Source organism: Trachurus trachurus (assembly GCF_905171665.1).
Source record: "Trachurus trachurus genome assembly, chromosome: 5".
Lineage (NCBI taxonomy): Eukaryota > Metazoa > Chordata > Actinopteri > Carangiformes > Carangidae > Trachurus > Trachurus trachurus.
In genome coordinates this window covers 8,278,199-8,300,092 of record NC_139896.1, presented here as the reverse complement: position 1 = coordinate 8,300,092, position 21,894 = coordinate 8,278,199, and the positions used below count along the sequence as shown (strand labels likewise).

General features: G+C 40.6%; 1 protein-coding gene across 2 annotated transcripts in view; it reads left to right on the top strand.

Annotated features, from left to right (window-relative positions):
* The window catches only part of LOC310986547 (vitamin D3 receptor B), a 31,863-nt gene extending 11,233 nt beyond the window's left edge, over positions 1-20,630 (top strand). Inside the window, exons 4-12 of one of the 2 annotated variants that reach the window (XR_014595415.1) lie at positions 1,731-1,878; positions 3,001-3,131; positions 4,828-5,024; positions 5,549-5,648; positions 6,330-6,510; positions 9,082-9,233; positions 10,443-10,559; positions 12,461-18,116; positions 20,571-20,630. Coding sequence is in view for 1 of the 2 variants with exons in the window: in XM_083972495.1 (XP_083828621.1) it covers positions 1,733-1,878; positions 3,001-3,131; positions 4,828-5,024; positions 5,549-5,648; positions 6,330-6,510; positions 9,082-9,233; positions 10,443-10,559; positions 12,461-12,714 (1,278 nt within the window). In the remaining variant the exon portion in view is untranslated. Of the gene's footprint in view, positions 1-1,730; positions 1,879-3,000; positions 3,132-4,827; positions 5,025-5,548; positions 5,649-6,329; positions 6,511-9,081; positions 9,234-10,442; positions 10,560-12,460; positions 19,313-20,570 lie in introns of those variants that run through there. The other variant, XM_083972495.1, reaches the window with a different exon arrangement.
* The last annotated feature ends 1,264 nt before the right edge of the window (positions 20,631-21,894 follow it).

Here is a 21,894-nt window from a genome sequence, read left to right as displayed (position 1 = left end):
TGCACTCAGAAAGACCTGTTGTCCACTGAAACAACTAGATTTTAGTTACACAAACAAAACACTGCTCATAGAAACTTTCACACATTGTGTCACGACGAGCTGTTAATGTTTTTTTAAAGTCCAGTTAAAGTATCACACTTGTGAGGATTTACAGTGTAGATTTAACCAACTGTCACATGTTTTCCTCCTCCTATATATTATGAAAAAAATCACTGTCCTGCTCTGCTCTGCTTTGCTTTACATCGCCGTCGTGCCCCTGAGCTCGCTGCCGCTTCAGGAGTCTCACGGCGAAGCCAAACAATCCTAAAGTGTTTTCCCACCGACCTACGAGTTTCTCTGTGGTCTGTTGTTTATCAAAGGTCTGTTCGACCCATCTGCTGAATTCCCCTCCACAAATATTTGCTGTCAGTTGCTGCTACTTCCCAGTTGTGCGCATACATACTGTTTTCGGTGTACCACAACGGTTGCCGTATCAGATGTTCCTCGTTAGAGCGTGTGGTGCCGTGATACGAGACGCCAACATATTATAGATGCTTGAGCCTCGCTTGCTCGTCCATGAGGCCTCCCAGCGCCGAGGCGATGACTGGATCCTCTGTTTCCTCTCTCTTCTTTTGACCTTTTGTTTTTAATAAGGACTACATGTCCTGTTAATAGAACTGGCGTGCTGGGTATGATATTCACAACTGTACTAAACTGAAAAACAACAGCAACATCAAGAGCCCAGCTGTTGAATTTACAGGAGTGTATGTGAAGACTTTTAGGGGCGAACGGTGTTTTATTAATTAGACATGAATTATGGAGAGCTCTGTCAAATCATTTTAAATTATTCAGCTGGGCTCTCACCTCATTGGCTGTTGATTTGTGACTTTGTTGAGGTTTTTTTTTTAAATTTATTTATTTATTTTATCGGTTTCGTTACCTCGCCTCCCCTCTCCCGGCCCTCCACTCCCTCCACTCCCCCTCCCTCCCCTCCATCATTTGCTTCGCTTTCACTCTCTACAGTGTGGAAGCAAAAAGAAAAGAATAAGAAAGGAGCTTTGTGAAAAAGGACAGTGATTGTTTGTTTATGAGGATGCTAGCCTTGCGGTGACATGCCTTTTTTCTCCCTCTCATGAGGCTGTTAAGTGAAATAGATACTCAGAGCACTATGTAATCAAATGTAACCCAGATCCAGCATTTTGGAGTGGAACGAGGGTTTTTCCACTTGATTCATATGGCTCCAGTTCCTCGCTCCAGGACAAAAAAACACTGGAGTTGAGTTCACCTCCAAAGGGTAGACTGGGACTTGTTTGAATCCTCTCCTGGAGGAAAAGGGACAATGTTTGGTTGGCATGGAGATGGGTGAAAAGAGATGTGTCTGACTTCTGTGTAGCGGGGTTTTTACAGCGACCGTTGTAAAGATAATCATAGTTGAAAATACAATTTTTAAAAAGACCCATAAACATCGAACATTTACTTCTTTTTTTCATTATTATTGTTATTTTTGTTCTCAGTTATCTTGTGAACAGCAACACAGAACAGATTATAATTTAAGAAAATATTCTCAAATGTGCTTCAGATGTTAGAAGTTGGCAGCCTCGTTCGCATTTTTATTTTCTTGTTCTGATTGGAAGCGAAATGAAAAGTTTCTACAACAAGGAGCTGATTTCATTTGTTTTCTCTCTCTCTCTCTCTTTCTTTTTTCTCTCCTTCTTCATCCCCCCTCCCCTCCTCTCTCTCTGTGTTTTTAGTGATGGAGCCCACAGTTGTGAGTACGTCCACTCTGGCCCCTGATGAGTTTGATAGGAACATGCCGCGGATCTGCGGCGTGTGCGGTGACAAGGCCACCGGCTTCCACTTCAATGCCATGACCTGTGAGGGATGCAAAGGTTTCTTCAGGTACACAAATGCATAATATGTGTGTGTGTGTGTGTGTGTGTTGAAGCAGACATAAATTAACATGATTGTTGCATAGAGATGGATACACACACACACAACCTAGAAAATAGTCTTTGTGTAGCTCGTACCACGCTGATTAAAAACCGAGAGATGCATATTGACTAATTTATTGACACATGTACACATTTGCATACAAACACAGGTCCGAAGTTGCATAAATAACGGCCACCCACACACTCACATGGACATTAAATGTAATTGCCACCCACAGTTACATAAGAGCGCACACACACACACACACACACACACATAACACACAAACCCACTGACAACATTCCTGTTCACGCTAATGCTCAGCAGGAGGTAGAGAATACAAATGAGCTCGGCCCTATAGTCGATGCTTTCCCCCCCTGCTCATTGATACACACCAGTTTCCAATTTATCCCCAAAGACGGAAAACCGGAGCGAGTGGTAGTCGTCGTGATTTTCTTTGAGTTTGTTGCGTGTTTGATGTATCCGTCCGTTTGCGTCTGTTCCTCTCAGCAGTCGCGATATTTAAAGTGAGAGGATGAAAAAGACGGATGTTTAATAATCTCCTTCCTCGTCTCTCAGCTGGCCTCTGTTTGAACTCTCACCAAGCATGTGTGTGTGTGTGTGTTTCCTCACATCTGTGTATAAATGTTCATACACACATACATACAGTGGGGCCCCCCCTCTCCAAAAAAAAAAAAAAAAGACCACTTCCCCATTCACTTAAATGGGAAAGTGGTCCATTACTAACTAAATCATTACGCTCTGCGTCATCGTTTGGCGAGATTCATCTTTTACCCCTGGATTCCTTGGCACTCGGCCATATGTGTGCTGTTCCACTCAGCCCCAGACCTGAAGGGCAAAATATTTATCCTGTTCTACTGTGATTATTATTTGAGCAAAACACTGTCAAAGGTGCCACATTGCTATTATTTGTCAAATTCTTATTCTAAGCACAGTTACTGTACAAACATATAGAGCCACATGCATGATCTGTAGCTAACTACATTCGCAATAACTCTGCTTTTTGGTGTCCACACTCTGATATATTATATTAACAGACTTTTTAAAATTGTATACAATTCCTTGTAGGCGCAGTATGAAGCGCAAGGCCACCTTCACGTGTCCCTTTAACGGCAGTTGCACCATCACGAAGGACAACCGGCGCCACTGCCAGGCATGCCGGCTCAAACGCTGTGTGGACATTGGCATGATGAAAGAGTGTAAGTATGATGACAGGTGACCCACATGTCTTCAAGTCAATACTCCTCCTGACCCCACACTGTGTGATTTACAACATGTACTTAAATAGTAGTGGAGTTACGTTAGGTTGATCCCAGTTTGGCCCCTTTTGGGTTCAGTTCAGCACGGTTCATGTCATTAATTACATGATTAATCACACTAGGTTATGATTTTTTAAATTTATTTTAATTTTAATGTGACCTGAAAGTTCTGGATATGAATCAACATTACATCCTGAACTGATCCGAGGCCAATTTCTGACATGAATGTGACCTACTGTAGATAAATAGCATTAAATTAACTTTTCCTCACAGTGTCAGTTGTTACAGTTGTTAATAGTAAAATTTACACAACCACTGTATGCAAATCATAATTTTTTGGCGGGGGGGGGGGGGCTCTTGTAAATATTATGTAATGTTTGAACTGTGGTCAACTGTCCCAGGGTCTTTACCCCCATTACAGTGTTTACACGTTCTATTTGAACTACAGGAGCCTCCCCACATTGTATACACTGAAGTTTACTCCATCTGAAGTTTCAACACCTGCTGTTATGTACAACCTCTTCTCTCCACACAGGCCTTGTTTATTTTCACGGTCTGTAAATAGCAGGTACATCTTTTTCTAGTTTTTTTTATTTTTTATATCCCGATATCCGGATATTGTCCATGTCCACACACACACACACACACAAACACACACACAAACACAGGCCACTGTTAAAACGAAGGCCTCTCACTTCCAGATGGATGTTTTTTTTTCTTTCTCTCTCCCTCGGGTGTTTCTGGGAATACCACAAGAGAGCAGTGGCACCGGTGCTGCGATTTACTGTATGGGAACAGTGTTGCTGTTGCACAAACAGGAGCATGTTGTTGAGACCCAGTTCTCTCTCTGTCTCTCTCTCTCTCTCTCTCTCTCTCTCTGACTCTGTGAGCTAATTCAGTGGCTAGAACAACAAGGAGCGAACAGAACAAAGACAATGCGTTCACTTGTTCATTTGCAGCAGGGGTCTCCATATGGAACTGTCCCCTCCCATTCTCTTCCTCCAGAGAATAACAACCCCCCCCCACCCTCCACCCAGCACCACATTGACTGTAGCTGTCATCACAATGTAAAAGACAAGTACATAGTGAAAAGCTTTAAAAAGCTCTGTACTTCACCTGTATTCTGCCATTCAGGCGTTTTTTTTTCCGTTTTTTTTTCATTATCTTGTTTTCCAGTCGCTTCTTCTCTTCGCTTCTTCATATTCATAAATTGTGTGACGGTCAAAAACATTTCAGATATTCATAGGCTACCAAGAGAAAAAGATACTCATCTGAGATATTATATGGAAGTACTGTACATTAAATGAAATTTTTAATTGCTCAAGTTCAAGAACTTTTTTTTTTTTTTAAACCAAGAGACTTGTGAGAAGTCATAAATTTAAAAAGAATTCTCAGATACTTTGTTTTAAATGTCTACTGAAGTCTATTAAAGAGGAAACGTGGAGAAGGTCTTCGGTTTTATTAATGTCATTCTCTCACAAAAACTGTGCTCTCCATCCATGTTTTTTTTTTCCTGAAAGTTGTTTCCCCCTGAAAGTTGTGTGTGCATTGTAATCCTAACACTCTCTTTCCCTCTTTCATCCCCCCTCCTCCTCCTCTTCCTCCTCCACCTCCACCCTCCGTCCTCCTCACCCAGTCATTCTGACAGATGAGGAAGTGCAGAGGAAGAAGGACCTGATTCAACGGAGGAAGGACGAGGAGGCGCAGCGCGAAGCGGAGCGAGAGGCGCGACGGCCACGGCTCTCCGACGAGCAAAGCCAGGTCATCGCCTCGCTGGTGGAGGCGCACCACAAAACATACGACGACTCCTACTCTGACTTCTGCCGCTTCAGGGTTCGTGTCTAAATATGGTTTTGCTCTGATGGTCACCCAAAAAAAAAAAAAAAAAACGAGATGATGCGTTCACACTGATTTAAAAATTTACATAAAAAAAATAAATCAAACGTTGAAATGCTAACATTAAGATAAAACAGCGCCGCCTCTCTTAAACAAGAGTTGACAGAAGTTATGTGGGTTTGAAATTTGTGACTTCCATAGTTCCACAAATCAACATTATTAGCGTTACTTTCAGTTTTGTACTGAGATCCCTCTGTGACTCTTTATGCTACCCAGCAGTCCCTCGAGCTGTTTCTCCTCTGAAATCCATTTTTTAGTCTCCATCCCCACAAATTACACACAGTACACTCCAGGCCAGTAATTTAAATCCCTTTTTCTTTTTTTTCCCCCAGCAGATGTGGTGTTTTTGAATAGAAATCAGAACAATGAGGACAAATTGGTCAGCTGTTGGATGTCTTATATCTGTTTTTTGGATTTGTCCTCTGTGGTCTTTTACATGTGCCTCTTTTCCTCCTGTCCAGCCTCCTGTGCGCGAAGGCCCGGTGACGCGTAGCGCCAGCCGAGCTGCCTCTCTCCACTCTCTGTCTGATGCCTCCTCTGACTCCTTCAGTCACTCTCCAGGTAAGAAACACACAGTACGAGGACTTAAAATCAAGTGAAACCAACCACTGACCGGCCCCCGTAATATAATTAAACCCATTTTTATTTTCTCTCCCCCAGTAAATCAAAAGCGTTAATACTTATGGCAGTTATGTTTTTTCCAGTTCAGCTGTTAGCATGTTGGCTTACATAATCTGTTATGCTGCTTTACTGAGAATCCAGTGGAAATCCTGTGAATAACCCGTACCCTGTGGACACCTGACTCCTTCTAGTAAACATCAGTTCATTAATGCCTCCGTCACTAATGGAGTGAACACAGCGAGGGACGCGGTCACGCGGCTCACTGCCAACACTGAGAGCACACACAAAAATTCCAGCCAGCTCTGCATGCTTCACATCTTCACATGTTGTCGGAGATGTCATCCGAAGCTTTCATCTCCCTTCTACCGACCTGACACTCGTGTTTTTTCAGATTATCCTTCCTGCCAACAAGCCCTATCTATTTTCATGATTTCTCTCTGTTCTCTGAGCACAGAGAGTGTATGTTCACGGGGGAGTAGTGTGACTTTGTTGTGCTTTATTTATGAACAATTTTCCCTCCCCTCTTTTCTACTCTCTTCTGCCTTTTTTTTTCTCCTCCTCCTCCCCTGATCTCCTCTCGGCTCGGCTCGGCTCTGCTCTATTTCTCCTGCCCCTCTGCAGAGTCTGTAGACACCAAAATGAACTTAAACAACCTGCTGATGATGTACCAGGAGCAGGGCAGCAGCCCTGACTCCAGTGAGGAGGAGGGCTCCAGCTTCTCCATGCTGCCTCACCTAGCTGACCTGGTCTCCTATAGCATCCAGAAGGTCATTGGATTTGCCAAGATGATCCCTGGGTTCAGGTGTGTAACATGCATGTGTGTGTGTTTGCATGCAAAGAAAAAAAAAAGCAATTTTGCATGCATTTGTTTCTCTGCATTTAATTCAGTTCCTATTAAAGGGGAACTATGCAAGTCCGCTTTTTCGCTGTTTTGGTCACTTTTTTTCTCTCCGGAGCTCCCCCTACAGTGCATATTTTCACTGTCGTAAAAACTTGCCGCTTGAGCATTTATTTTCAATGAAGCCGGCGAGAAGGCAATCTGTGGAGCGATGTCTACCAAGGTGGGTAACGTTAACAAGATATTACGGATTACGAGGTGCGTTTGTGTCGTAGTGCCGTAAAGCAGTCCATGTTTCTCGCAAGACAAGATCTGGGACACCACGTCAGAGACTCTTGATCTTGCAAGGTTGGTTTTTCAGCCAAGAGATGCTAAGTGGAAGGAAGAGAGCCTCAATTCTCCTTGTTACAAGTCAGTCATCGGGGTGCAAATCTTGCATAGTTCCTTTTAAACTGATGTTAGCAAGAACACAAAAAAAGAAAAGAAAAGCATGCCTTGTCTGGAGAGTTGACCTGTTGCCACATAGGCCACTAAAAAAAAAAAGGTTGTCTCGCTAAATTCACATTGACATGAAAGGATGAAAGGATACTATACAGTAACGACAAGTCGCCACCAGTTCTGTTTTCTGTCTTCGGTCTGGGCTGGTTTGCATTAGTGAAGTTGACCTCTGACTTTCAGTTTTCATTTAGCAGTCTATCGCTGCTCATGGCTGACATAACACTGCAGCACAAAGATAAAGGAGAGGGCACACATTTGCCTCTCCGTACAGTTCTTGCAAAGAACTTTCTGTTTATCTGATTTTCTTTGTTGTTGAAATTTTTTTACCCTAAATGCGGCCGCCGTACTAACAGAACGTTCAGAGACCTCATGTATTTTTTATTTGCACGCCTCAGAGTGACTCTTTACCTAAATGTGTGTCGAAGACTTTGTACACCTACTTGTTTTTCTGCCTGATTAGTCGATACGGTGCCACAGTGATGGCTGTGGTCTAAAGGCCATAGATCACTGATAGACTGTATATTGCAGGGAGCCGACACATTGTGGAAAAAAAAAAATCTTTGATGTTGTGTTGTTCCCTCACTGGACGATGGTTACACATTTTCCACGGCCGTGTTTGTTAATGTGAAGTTCGCCCCTTAAAGTGTGTTAGTGGGTTATTACCTAACCTCTCCAGAAATACATTCCTCCAGCACGGAGCGATCACCTGTCCACCTTTTTTTCTTTTCTTTTTTTAACATGTACATTGTCAGGTTGTCCAATCTGATGATCACACAAGATTTGAAGAGCATGTTAAAGACTTAGTACAGGGTAGGGATCGACCGATGTGTTTTTTTCAAGGCCGATACTGATACCAAATATTAGTAATCAAGGAAAGTGATATTTAGATCGATATTTATTTGCAGTAAAAATGAAAATTTTGGTGTCAGAATTTAGAATAACACACCTGGGATTAGACTGATTACAGTGAACTTTGTTTCTTTTTTGTACACCATGACAATCTGTGATAAGAAGACCTTTAATTTTTGTAGAATAATACTTAAACTCCAACACAGATCTTGTTTCAGTGGTGAGAGTGGTGACTTCAGGCAGAGAGCGGCGAGTGCATTTAAAAAATACATTTATTTTATTGGTTATCGGTGAAAAAATAGCCAATACGAAATAAATTCAAAATACAATATCTAAAAAATGCAGAATATCGTCCGATATCATCTGTCATCGGTCTATCCCTAGTACAGGGTAGATCCTATAGAAAGCACAATATTTACGACCATGAAGGCAAAATAGCCCAAGTCTGCCCGAGGCTCTGTCATCGTTATCTCCCTCTATACCTTCCTTTCACATGTGGCAACTGTTGCCCTCTAGCATGTTCTTCTCTCAGTGTGTTGACAGGGACAAAAGCTCTGTGTCTCAGGGGTTACCCCAAAGTCGAGGCTAAAACAAGTCCGGGCCTGTATTTCCTGAAAGTTGTCATTCCCACTGGCAGCGAGTGATGGACGTGGTCGGATTACCACTGGAATGTTTGTTCACTTATGATCTGCTCCCTAAGCCCTGAAAAACACCACCGGACCTCCCCTGAAGATCTGCGTGTTTCAGCTCATGTCTGCTGCTACTTTCAGTAGTTTTCATGTCATAAACATTTGAAGACACTTCAGAACATTGCTTGATGCATTTAACTGTGACAGCGGTGACACTTAAAGAGGCGTCAGCTTGACTAATGTTCATCACAGCAGCTTTTCAGACACACTCTCACTCATCACAACAGGAGGAGGAAGCAGAGAAAGAGTAATTTCTTGTTCTTCCACATCATATATCTGATAAAGACTGTGACCGACCTTGAACAGATATAAAAAAAAAAATGAGTGGGCAGGTATTTGATGTGAATCTTTTCCTTATTGTTTACCTGCTGCTGTGTCAGTGCCCTGTCATGTGGTGTTGACAGGATCACAGATTATTTTAAGCACTGTTAAAACAACAACACAAAATAACTGTTACAAAATCATAACTAAAACTGAAAACGATTTCTCTCCTCGACAGGGAGTTGACAGCAGAGGACCAGATCGCCCTGCTCAAGTCCAGCGCCATCGAGGTGATCATGCTGCGCTCAAATCAGAGCTTCAACCTGGAAGACATGTCCTGGAGCTGTGGTGCGCCCGACTTTAAATACCAGATCAGTGATGTCACCAAAGGTCAGTGTTAAAGCTGCCACGTGTACAGTTTGACTGCTGTGAAGACAATCTAGTGTTAAAAAAGGGACGATGCCTCCGCAGGCTTTGGCAACTTGTTTTTTTTTGCTGGGCTGATAGTTAAAGAGAGCGGGAGAGAGAGAGAGACGCGCGTGTTACACATTAACACTTCTCTCCAGAGCTGGAAGGAGGCAGCGCGGCGTTAAGGAGGTGGATCACTGGTGTTGGGAGTACAGATAAGGTTACTACTGGCTGTTGGCTTTTGTGTACAGTACATACCCCATCGGCGAAGGATGCTAATTTCTCTTGCAAAAAAGCCAAGTTACAGGCCCTCTGGGGGGGCGTGGCTTTCATTTGCCTTTCAAACAAGACCCTCTCTTTCTGGGATCAACCAAAGAATGTCACTCCTGACCTGCTCACCACACAAAACAACCACTGTCTGTACGAGGAGCAGCAGCAGCAGCAGCAGCAGCAGCTCTGTTGTGCTCCTCTTAAATATAGTTGACATGAACATGAGTCATAGATGCAATAATAAACTCTTTAAACTCTCTTTTACATGAGATCGTGTCCTTTAAAGTTTCATTAGTGAGTTATTTATGTAATAAAGCAATTATAATTATGTTCAGTGCAACAGTGAACAAGTGATAATTTTATAATACCTTGTCTTGTTTAGTTGCTTATATTAAAGCTGTTAATATTTGTCTTTACACACAACAAACTGCACAATATTATTAGATTGTTCTATTAGCTTCATGAAAACCCAATCAGAAATTAATTAATCAAATTTGTTTATCTTACAATGCTCAATTCATAATCCAGAAAGTGGAGACATATCCATGATAATCGGTGTTGGAAAAAAAAACTTTTCTACCCTTTTTTATGACTTCTCCTTTAGGCATCTAAACAAGTGCAGAGGGGAAAGTCATTTAATATAAACTTATCCTAATTAAGATTTTGCCAAACTAGTAGTAAAAAACCTGAGGATGTACAGGAGGAATGAAGAAGTAAAAAAAAGCAAGAAAAAATCCACACCAGAGATGATTCAGAGGAGGCAAAATTAAATATTAATGAGTAATAGAGGGATGGTACCGTTCCCTGGAGGACGCTTCTTCTGTGATATATATACTACGGAGATGGTTGTATGTACTGCACATTAATGATGTGCTCCTCCTCCTCCTTCTCCTTCTTCTTTTTCCTCTTCTTCCTCTATAGCTGGTCACACTCTGGAGCTGTTGGAGCCACTGGTGAAGTTCCAGGTGGGCCTGAAGAAGCTGAGCCTGCACGAGGAGGAACACGTGCTGCTGATGGCCATCTGCCTGCTTTCTCCAGGTACCGTTCATCTGACTGTGTGAAGGAGGAGGAGGAGGAAGAGGAGGAGGAGGGAACATGAAGAGGGCCGTCATGAATTGTTCATGAGTGATAACGTTTGCCTCTTCTTCTTTTTTTGTTCCAATAGAGAACATATTCATTATGGTTTTTATTGTGGTAAAAGACCAACTTGAGCGTTTTTGGTTAAGATAATATCGATGTTTATTATTTGATGTCACTCAAAATAAGCTACAGTTTCACATCCAAGCATTGGCCTCAATCTGAACATACATCAGTGTGTATGGTTATGCATTTTGAGGAAATACAGTGAATACATTATACATGTACCGTTATGCAAGCAAGCAAGCATGTGTAACTAAGTGGATATTTGCATTCCTTTGTGTGTATGAAGCAGCTCATTAACAATACATAGATGTGCTGTACCTGACCTAAAATTAGCAACGCCCCTCACCAGAATGGAAAGGAATACAAACACGGAGATCGTGCAATCTTATATAATTCAGAACAACTTTGTGATTCTGATTCCAAGGATAAATATTAGCATTATTATCCCACAGGAAACACAAACACTGAAACGCATTTGGTTTTCACAGCAGATTGTTAAAGGGATACGCCAACATTTTTTTTTTCGTGTCTTGTCTCTCTCCAGAGTCCATGACAAGCAGATAGACACCATCCTTTCGACTGTGCGTGCAGTAACAAGGGAGATAGAGCCCATATCACCCGTAATTAGCTTAGCTCAAACGCTGGAAGTGCATATGTAGTGTTAGCCTGCCTCCTACCCGAGACGAAATCAGCAGTCAGAAGCTGGTTTCGTTTTAGCTCTAAACTCTGTAAATATATCACTTTATCAACATTTCAAACATGTTTAGGCGAGAAAGTAGCCGTTTAGATCAGCAGTGTGTCGTTAATTTGTCTAAATACCAGCTGTTTACAATTTTGTTCGGACGAATTCGGCGCTACTCAAGCTAGCAGTTGTGACCAACGCACTTCCGGTTACTTTCACAAAATAAAACACCTGTTGCCGTTTACATAAAGGAAACCATGACGATAGAATTTGTGCTTTTACTTTGAAATAGGAAGCTAACCTACCCTCGATGTAGCTAGCTTGAACCTAAATAAACCGTCTTTGCTTGAACCCTCCGTTTTGACCGATCTCGTCCCGTTACCGGCATTTGACTGCTCAAGATGCCTTACCGGAGAGTTTTGTCAGCTCCGAGAAGAAGATCGGCCCGCCGGTTTCCGTTTAGAGTTGCTGAAGAGTGTCTCTGATGACTTTAGGTGGAGGAAGGCTAACACTACCCATACACTTCCAGCGTATGAGCTAAGCTAATTAGCGCTGCGCCAGCTCTGTCCATATCTCCCTTGTGACTGCACGCACAGTCGAAAGGATGGTGTTTATCTGCTTGTCATGGACTCGGGAGTGAGGCAAGACACGAAATTTTTTTTTTTGGTGTATCCCTTTAAAGCAGAAGTAAGCGATCCGGTCGTTTTGGCTAACTTTCTGTCAGCAGATGGAGTTAGCAGTCCCCGCCCTCGTCCCCGCCCTCGTCCCCGCCCTCGTCCCTACGTCACCACATTCACGCGCATCCCTTGGCTGCACACACAGAGAGGACCGCCCCTTTATGCCGTTCTCTCTCCTCATTGGATAAAGGTTGTAGGATACAAGGAAAGTTTTCTCCTCGGCTTACAGCAGAGCAGAGTGACTGACAGACCCGTGTTTCAGACCAAACACTCCATATAAGTGATTGCTGTTGGAAGATATAACTATTTAAGACTTATATTAACACAAATATTCCGCTCACTTCTGCTTTAACTGTTCATTTCTGTTGCTTATGTAAGAAGCTACAAAACCGTTAAGACCTTCTCCCCTCCTCCACCTCCTCCTCTTATTGTTGCAGACCGCCCAGGTGTGCAGGATCACGCACGGATCGAAGCCCTCCAAGACCGCCTGTCAGAAACCCTGCAGGCCTACATCCAGCTGCACCACCCGGGCGGACGACTGCTCTACGCCAAGATGATCCAGAAGCTGGCCGACCTGCGCAGCCTCAACGAGGAGCACTCCAAACAGTACCGCTCGCTCTCCTTCCAGCCGGAGCACAGCATGCAGCTCACCCCGCTGGTGTTGGAGGTGTTCGGCAGCGAAGTCTCCTAGAGGCCGGCGAGGGGGCAGCGAGGTGGGAGGGGGCACAACCTCTGGACCTCAGGGGCCCCCGGCGGCAGCGTCGGCAGCAGAGACGACGACGATAATGGCGATGACGAGGCCCCTGGGGGATGAAAAATGGAGGGAGAGAGCTGAGAATGTGCCGGATGAGCTAAATGGAGGTGTGAAGTAAGGTGTGCGTGTTTGTGTGTGTGCGTGTGTGGAGGAGAGGAAGTTGTGCGTGTGTGTATATGTGTATGTGTGTGTGGTTTCATGTGTGTCTTGTCTAAAAAGAAGTCTGTCTTGGTGTAAAGGCCAAGGTTGTATGGAGAGCAAGCAAGATGCTATAAAAGACACAGTAAACAAGGGAACTTCATTATAATACAGATTTAAACTATACATACAACTTCTGCCTATATACAGTGTTTTGTCTGTATTTAAAAGAAAGAAAAAAAAAATCAACCAACAGCTGCTTCAGATGCCAGGACATTATGTGTGTGTGTGTGTGTTGTGCGCTACATGTCGTGTGCACACACACACCGACAACAACAAACATACTCAGTTATATATTCATCTAGCCATTCAGTTGAGCTACCTCTTGGTTTTACTGGGGTTGTTTTATATTTACATCACCTATGTGAAACAGTAACTTTTACACAGAACAATTTAGATACCGTACAGATGACATTTCAGTTTATCAGTGCAAAAAGCAGTGCCTGCACATTACTTTTGACGTTTTTGGATGTTTTAAATAAAATCCTGTATTTTTTTTTTTTTTTTTTTTTTTGTTCTGATTTTGTTTTGTTTTTCATCTGCTTCTCTCAAAAAGGCAGCATAATGTATATGACTTGTGTATACAAATCAAACACACATGCCTTTCACCGTTTCACCAAAGGTATGATCAACTACTTTTCTCAACACCAACAAACTACAACTACAACAGCAACAAAAAGCTTCCAGTACCTAAAATAATAACCTTGCTGCTCCATGGGGGTCTTTTCATGCATGTAGTCTTTGGACATGCTGGCAAGATGTCTGACTAGCCTCACAGCCTATGAAGGAAAAAAAAAATGTCATTATAAATAGGTTTATACTGCAGAGTAGAGAGCGTAGTCTGTAATGTAGTCAGGTTTTGATAGGAAATTTTGGGGTGCCTGGGTTTGAGGTGAGAATTAGCCACTAAATGTGTTAGCTACTTTTACACTGCTAACTGTCAATCAAACTTAAGCCTGCATTATGGCTTGTTACTCTCTTTTTGAAATTGTCTTTTTTTTTCTTTTTTTCTTCATTATTCGTCTCTCTCTTTTTTTCCCTTTTGTGTAATAATTATTGTCTTTATTTTCCTGTAAATAGTTAATTGCTACCACATGTATCCTAAGCACTGTTATACCACCTTTTACTCAAGCCTATGTATTGATATACAGCATCTATATTATCACAGATTTTAAAGGGCTAAAATGCCAAATCTAACTGGAAATAGTAAACGGAGGCCAAAGCAAAAAAAGAAAGAGAGAGAGAGAAAAGAAAAGGAGGAGAGGGGGCCTCTTCTTGTTAATATATAGCTGCATACCTTACATGGAATTGGCATAGATACGGATGTAATTGCAATGGTCTCTATTTTTTTGTTTTGTTTTGTTCTTGTTGTGTGTGTGTTTTATACGTTATAACTTCACCTTTAAAAGAAAAAAAAAAAAACAATTCCATGAATTGTTCCTCCTCAGTACAAAGTGAGCTCGGTGGGTGGAGAGCTTGGGAAGCTGCTTCAGACCTCCACAGATATCACACCCCTTTCGTTTCTGACTGGGAAGTGGATTTTCTAGAATGTCTGAGGGCCTGGATGTGGCGGCGGCAGCGTAACGGCAGCGTTAACGGCAGCGTGCACCTCTACACCCAGGCCCTCCTGTTTGATGATGTATGCTGCGCAGCCCTCTAGTGGCTGCATTGTGTAAATACCAGGTATATATCTATGTATATTATGGATATATAGATATATACAAATACACACACAACACATACATGTGTATATATATCTATACATATATATACGTAATGTGTCTGTCGCTGTACATAGGGCTACGTATTTCTCAAGGCTAATTTTTTCAGAAATATATATGCAAATACAATATTGACCCTTTTTTTTGTTGGATTCATTATCACAATGTTCTTCTGAGACACTATGCTCTTTGTTTTGACTTTGATAATGTTTTTTTTTTTTGTTTCTTTTTGAGTTAAGGATGGCTTCAACAGGGATTGCTTGTGTATTTGACTCACTCAGTCAGATTATTATTACTCAGTGTAGCAGTGGGGGTTGTTGATGTGTTCTTTTTTTTTTGGTTTGTTTTGTTTTGTTTTTTTTGACTAATTTCCAAGGTTCATTTTTTTCCTGAGATACGACAAGCTAAACATACCGTGCTGCTCTCTAATATAAGCCATATAGATCACCAAGCTATAGTTGTACACCTGATGCATTACAGTACATCGACGTCATGACTCCAGAGCCTTGGATATTTCTCATTATATAATCTTTTTAACTAAAAACTTGTGCTATTTATCTATGGCTTTTTGGAAAACATAAGCTTGAATACGATAGGAGCTTGTTTTCTGCCTTCTCTCTGCTGTCAGTCATCTTTGGCTTATGCTTCATCAGACAGCATCTAATGGCTTATAATAAAAAAAAAAAAAAAACCAAACTGCCAAGAGGATCTGAGCGCTTTAGATTTAGAGGCCAGTAACGTATCATAACGGCTTGCCGCATGTGGGTGTATGATGATGAGACGACATGTCTTTTTAAATCAAGACAATTCCCACCCCCACTACCCCCCCCAAAGAAGCGTAAAATATAATCCCTGCCAAGAGCAAACGGTTTCATGCTCAAAGGAAAAAAAAAAAAAAAAAAAAAAAACGATTGGCAAGTCTCAAACTGTTCTCGTTTTCTGTTATTAGAAAAAAACAAAACGTTCCTGTGATTGGCCGCTCGGGCTTCCTACTACGTCAGACCTAGAGCTTCCTTCATCTCAGCAGACCAGAGTTACTCTGTGATCGTAGAGGAAGGCGGTGTGAGAGAAATAGAGAGAGAGAAAGAGAAAGAGAGAGAGATTGAGAGAGCATATAATGTTTGTTGTTGAGCTCAACGTGTTTTCACAACTGTTAGGTGCGAAGTTGTGACAGTTGTTGCTTTAATCTGTTCCGCCCACATGGGTGTGTTTTCTTTTCTTTTTAAAAACAAAAAAAAGTAATCTTTTTTTTTAATATATATATAATTGAAGTCCATTCTCCGTCACTGTGGCTTTATTCCAACTGTTTTGCTATCGGGTCACTGTGATGCTCTGGAAGCTGACAGTCAGGGTTGGACACGCAGCGGCGATCTGCACAGCACAGATATCAGATCCTTTTTTTGGGGGGGGGGGGTATTCACAAAATTATATTATGACAAGTTTTTTGTTTTTTTGTTTTCTCCTGAAAATTTATTGGGATTATATTGTGTATATACGTTTATATATATATATATCTTTATAATTCCACATGTCCCACAAATTTCCCTGCTGTGATTGAACTTTAAGGAGTCGAGGCTCGAGTGTCTTTAGGCAGTACCACTCATATGTATAGTATGTTAGTTTGATGAGGGGTATGATGTGCTTGGTTACTGAACACTGACTTTTGAAGTTTTGAAAAGTCTCCATGTTGATTTTTATTTTATTTTTTTCCTTCTTCTTTCTGAATTACATACTTCTGTATGTATAGATATCGGTTTGATTTTTGGTCTATTTTTCTTTTACCTTTTCTTTTTTTTTGTTTTTGAGATAGAGATGCAGTGTTGATTTGTGTATGTTAAATACAAGTGGGAGGTTTGGTGAAACATGTAAGTGCCACGGGGAGACGTCCCTCCACACAAGAACAGGGTAAAAGAGGAGTTTCTCTTGGGGATTTAAACAAAAAGCAAACAAAAAGCAAACAAACAGGAAGAGTCTTGAGGATGCATCGTAACGTATTGAACAAGTAGATTCAGGTCAGGGGGAACTCCTTAAGGGAACCACCCCCTTGTTTCCCTTTTTAACGACTGAATATGTAATTAAATCGTATTTTTTGGGGCCTTTGACACCAATGTAGAAATGATTAACGGTTAAATCCAAATATGTTGCATCCACCAGTTTCCTGTTTGTTTTATGTTGGGTTTTTTTGTTTTTTCTTATCCATGGTTGGCTGCTCAGAATCCGTAAGTTTTTTAAAAACTCTGCATCGTGGTTTTTGTTAAAATACTGGAACTTGAAAAGCATTATTACGTCAGCGGAAATCTGCTCTACAAATCAGATGGATCCATCTTTTGTTGAGATTTCCTCCAGATCGGCAACACACACACACACACACACACATATATATCTATATATCTATATATAGATATATATATAACACAGTAACAATGCCTGCAATATACAACTCATGGTACACTATCACCAGCAAGCTTTACAGTTTATCATGTTAGTAGACATTTTTGAAGTTTTTTGTATAACTGTTGCCATTACAAATCCTGTCTGTAAAACATGTATGATATCAGTCGTAGAAAAACAGTCGGCCATCTCCCATGCAAAAGGCTTTCAAGTCTTTATTCTTTTGTTTTTTATTTTATTTTATTCTATTTTATTTTTTTATCGTTCCTCCCATTAGGACAGGGATTGTAATGGAATCAACTTAATGTAGTTCTTACAAAAAGGAGTGTCCACAATGGATGTACACCATAATCTACCTAAAAAACCTACCTCTCTTAGCTCAGATTTTTTTCAGCATTAAGCATTTGCCTCTGTTTTTACTTTTGTAATATTTGTATTCATGTTGGTATTTATTGCTGTCTAATGAGTCATACTTCAATGATTACCTCAGAGATATCTCACAGATTTGGGAGAGTCCAGCTAATGAAGTCATTCATAGTTTTTCTTTTTCTTTTTTTTTTTGTACAGTTTTTTTTCTTTCTTTTATCAGATTAGCATTGCCTTTATTTTTCTTTTCTTTTCTTTTCTTTTTTTTAACGCACAAAATACCAGGAGTGTTTTTTAATATAGTGCCTGCACTCTGACCAACGGGGCTCAGACTGGCTAGGATGAAGCTGCATTTACTCCACAAGTGACACGTCCTCCTCTTCTGCATCTTTGTCCTTTCTCTCTCCTCTGTCCTTGGGATATTTGTGTAGTTTTCAGCAACAGAGGCAATTAATCATGTTGCCCTGCTGCTTGCTGATATCTACACACCTACTTAAGTTTATATATATATATATAAATATCTCTCTCTATATATAGATAAATATATATAGAAATAGTTTTTTTTTTTAAAGGGCAAAGTGAGCAGGAGGATTTTTGTGGAGTGAGTGCAGCTGTGTCGAAGGAACAACCTGAAAGACTTTGTGGCAGTAGGAGAAGCGAGAGGTGTGTTTGTTGTTTGCGCTCCACTTGGTACTGTTAGCGCGGTCTTTTGCTCTGTAGTACACACACATCCTTTTACCCCCCCCCCATGTCTCTCTCTTATTTGCCCTCCCCATGTACCCCTCTCTGTGTCTTCACCTCTCCTTCTGTCCTAAAGTCTGCTCCCGCACCTTCATCATTCCCTGCCAATGTTTTTTTTATTAATATTATTTTTATTTTGGTCAAAAAACTAGGGGGGTGAAATTGGGGAGGGGGTGAAACAAGAAAAAAATCCTCAGTATCCATGCAATGCTGCTTTTTTTTAATCTCAAGTATCACCAAGTCGTGTGTTGTTGTCATTGACACACACTACGTAATGCAGGCATCATCCAAAGTGTGACAAGCCTCATTGGAAGATTGTGTCTTTTGAAAACGAACGCAACTTAGTGGTGCTTTTTTTTTTTTTTTTTTTTGGGTGGGGTCGGGGTGTAAAAAAAAAAACATATTCCATTCAGATCCGAGTATCATGTATTAAAAAAAAAACGGAGCAACTACTCACTTTGGTGAATTTAAACCAAGTTTCTTTTTTTTTTTTCGTCTTTTTTTTTTTTTTTTTTGTATTCATGTCAAACTGCTTCAGGTAAACACTGAATGAAATTAGAGAGTTTTTATTGATCAGTCTCAATACTGAGGAACAATGTCGCCATGGTCACATCTGTAACCCTGAGCTGTGTGCCATAACGTGACCCTTTTAATGCGGGGGAGGGTGTTAATGAAGCTGGCTTCAGATGTTCCCCAGCTTAATTTGAATGGGAGGGTTGTCTGAGTGTAAGATTGGCTTCTTCTGACTTAGTACTCTGTCAGCCACGACTATTGATCTTTTTTTTATATAAATAAATATATATAAAGGAGTAAAGTCTGAATTTGGCATTGGATTCTGACCCTGCATTGTGAACCCAAAATCATTGCCACATTCAATTAAAAAAAAAAAAATGCCTGAACCAACGAAAGCACTTAATGTAATGTTTGTAACACATGCATACTGATGAATCTACTAGCCATAAACTGCCTGTGTAGGTCAGCATGATATGGCTGCAATTATCAACAAAAACAAAAAAAACCTTTAAAAAAAAAATAAAAAGTCACCTAAATTCTAATGTAATTTGCAATTTATCTTTTGTCTCATTTTTTTTCAAAGATCTTCTTTTTTCTATTATAAATTGGTGTTTATGTAATGTTATTTTTGTCAGATGTTTTGCAAATCAAAAATAAACAGTTGTACATAGCAGCAGGCTGTTGCGTGGTTTGTTAATTTGTTTCATTAGCCGTTAATTAACTCACAGTTCACTGTTCGCAGAGCTGATGCACCATTTACACACCATCCTTATCTCACAGACTGAGCTCTGTTATGGCAGCGCATCGTGCCAAATGTTTTTTTTTTCTTCTTATCATAGTTAAACAGTAGAAAGTATTTGACTCCCACCAGACGACAGCAACAACACACGTGTGCACTCTTCAAAGCAACATGATTTAAGATAAGACGACTTCATTCACACCAAAGGAGAAGCAACATATGAGCAATATACACAATGAAATAAAGTTCAAGAATGAGAAAATTAGGGCACATTAACAATACATAATGTCCAGTGAGATTGTTTCAAATTAGAGTAAAGAAACTATACAGAAATGCATCTCTAATAACATTATTATATAATAACTATAGGTGCACTTATTTACTCCCTTATCATGTTCCTGGTTCATTTTTATATGATTTTAAGTGAACATATTCCCTACACACACACTAATGAATGTCAGAGTGATTATCTCAGTGGACCTGGTTCAGAATAACACAAAAACTGTGTAATTATTAATACTGGGACTTCTGGTCAACTTCTGTTTTGTTGCAGCTAAGTAGCTAAAATTAGTTGTTACACTGCAAAAACTCAAAGTCTTTCCAAGAATATTTGTCTTATTTTTTGTCAAAATGTTTCATTTCTAGTCAAAACTTATCTCTTTCCACTTTTTTTAGGTGACTCATCACCTAAACAGAACTTGTTTTTAGATCATTTTCACTTGTTTCAATCAAATTTTCACTTGAAATAAGTAGAAAAATCTGCCAGTGAAAGCAAGTTTTTTGTGCTTGTAATAAGAAAGAAAAACGTATCAGATTCTTCTACTTATTTGAAGTGAAAATATGCTTGAAAGAAGTAAAAAGTGTCTAAAAACAAGCTACTTTTTATGTGATGAGTGTTATTTTAAGTATAATGAGATTTGTTTTGACTACAAATAAGACAAATATTCTTGGTAAGATTTTGAGTTTTTGCAGTGTAAGCAGCTGATTGAATTTGTTAGGACTGTGTTTTGCTTCAGGACATATTATATTCATATTCTCTCAAATACAATCCTCTTTTCCCCTTAAATTTCCTCCTTTAAGTCTCTTTAACTTGTAAAACTTTAATCTTTAATGTTGTCCTTCAGCCACCAGAGGGCAGTGTGCGTCATCACAGCCTCCACTGACCTGATGACCTCTCTGATTTTCACGCTGAGGTCATCCAGCAACAGTTAAGATCACTGAGATGATACCAACCAGACACACTCACCACAACACTGTGGTGTGTGTGTGACAACGGACACTGGTGAACACACACACACGCTTACACACACACACACACACGCTTACACACCACCAGCCGCCTCAACATCAAGATTTATCTGACATGTGGACAATATGTCGGAAGAGAGATGTGAGCTCACCTCAGCTCTCACCTCTCTGGTTGGTCACGTACGGAACGAGATTGCACGAGTGGTGACGTGCAAGGGGAACAAATAAAAGGTTATCAGAGAAATCCAGTCATTGCGCGACAGTTAATTGTCAGCCCTGGTACGGAGCAGAGGCACTTCTTTTGCCTGCTGATAAGGTTGCGCTCGTGCTGAGCCGTTGCGTCTGTGTGTGCACGAGGTTAGGCGAAGGAAAGAGAGGCTCTGGTTGCAGCAACATCCCTGATGAGGTGCGAGGGCTTCTCTCTCTGCATTATCTCACAGCAGAGACTCAACTAACAGCCGCTGCTTTTAACACAGGGTTTATTAGTTCTAGCCTTTTTTTATGTAAAGTTAATGAACCTCAGTGACAAACAGCAGCTTTCATGCTTCATACAGGTGTCAACATCCAACTTCAGGACCTTCCACACATGAAATGAGCCGAGTTGATGTGATATTATTCTTTATTTTCCAATAAAATTGATAAATTTTGAACTTTTTTATCAACTCAACCAGTTCAGTACAGTTCGTAGACTCATAAAGATTAACTTGAATACAGATCGGTGTGTGCACGTTCATCAAATCTCACTGTTTTCTTCCCACTTCCTGTAGATGCTGGGAGTGCTCTGGCGGAAATCGCACCTGCTTATCCATGTATGTCGTTCTATTTCTATTAAAGCTGCACTAATAAATACTTTATTTTTGATTAGATTGATTTGTTTTAGTACATTCAGTTGTTTTTATGCTGATTTTGGAGGCGATCTGGAGCAGCAGGATCTGATGAAGGAGCAAAGGAGCTCATTTGCCGACGGAGACTGTGATGAAAATCTAAGAAATTTAGAAAAATCTGAAAAAAAAAAGTTTAAATTGTAAGATTTAATTGATTAGATGATCATTTTCAGTCATAGCTGTGGTTTCCTTCAACTCCAAGAAGTTTTTTAGCCTCTTTCAGCTCATTGTTTTGGTTTTCCACTGTAGCTATTCTACCTGCCGCACACTGAATGAGAAGATGAATATAAAAGTGTTAAAGTTGCTATTTTTTTTC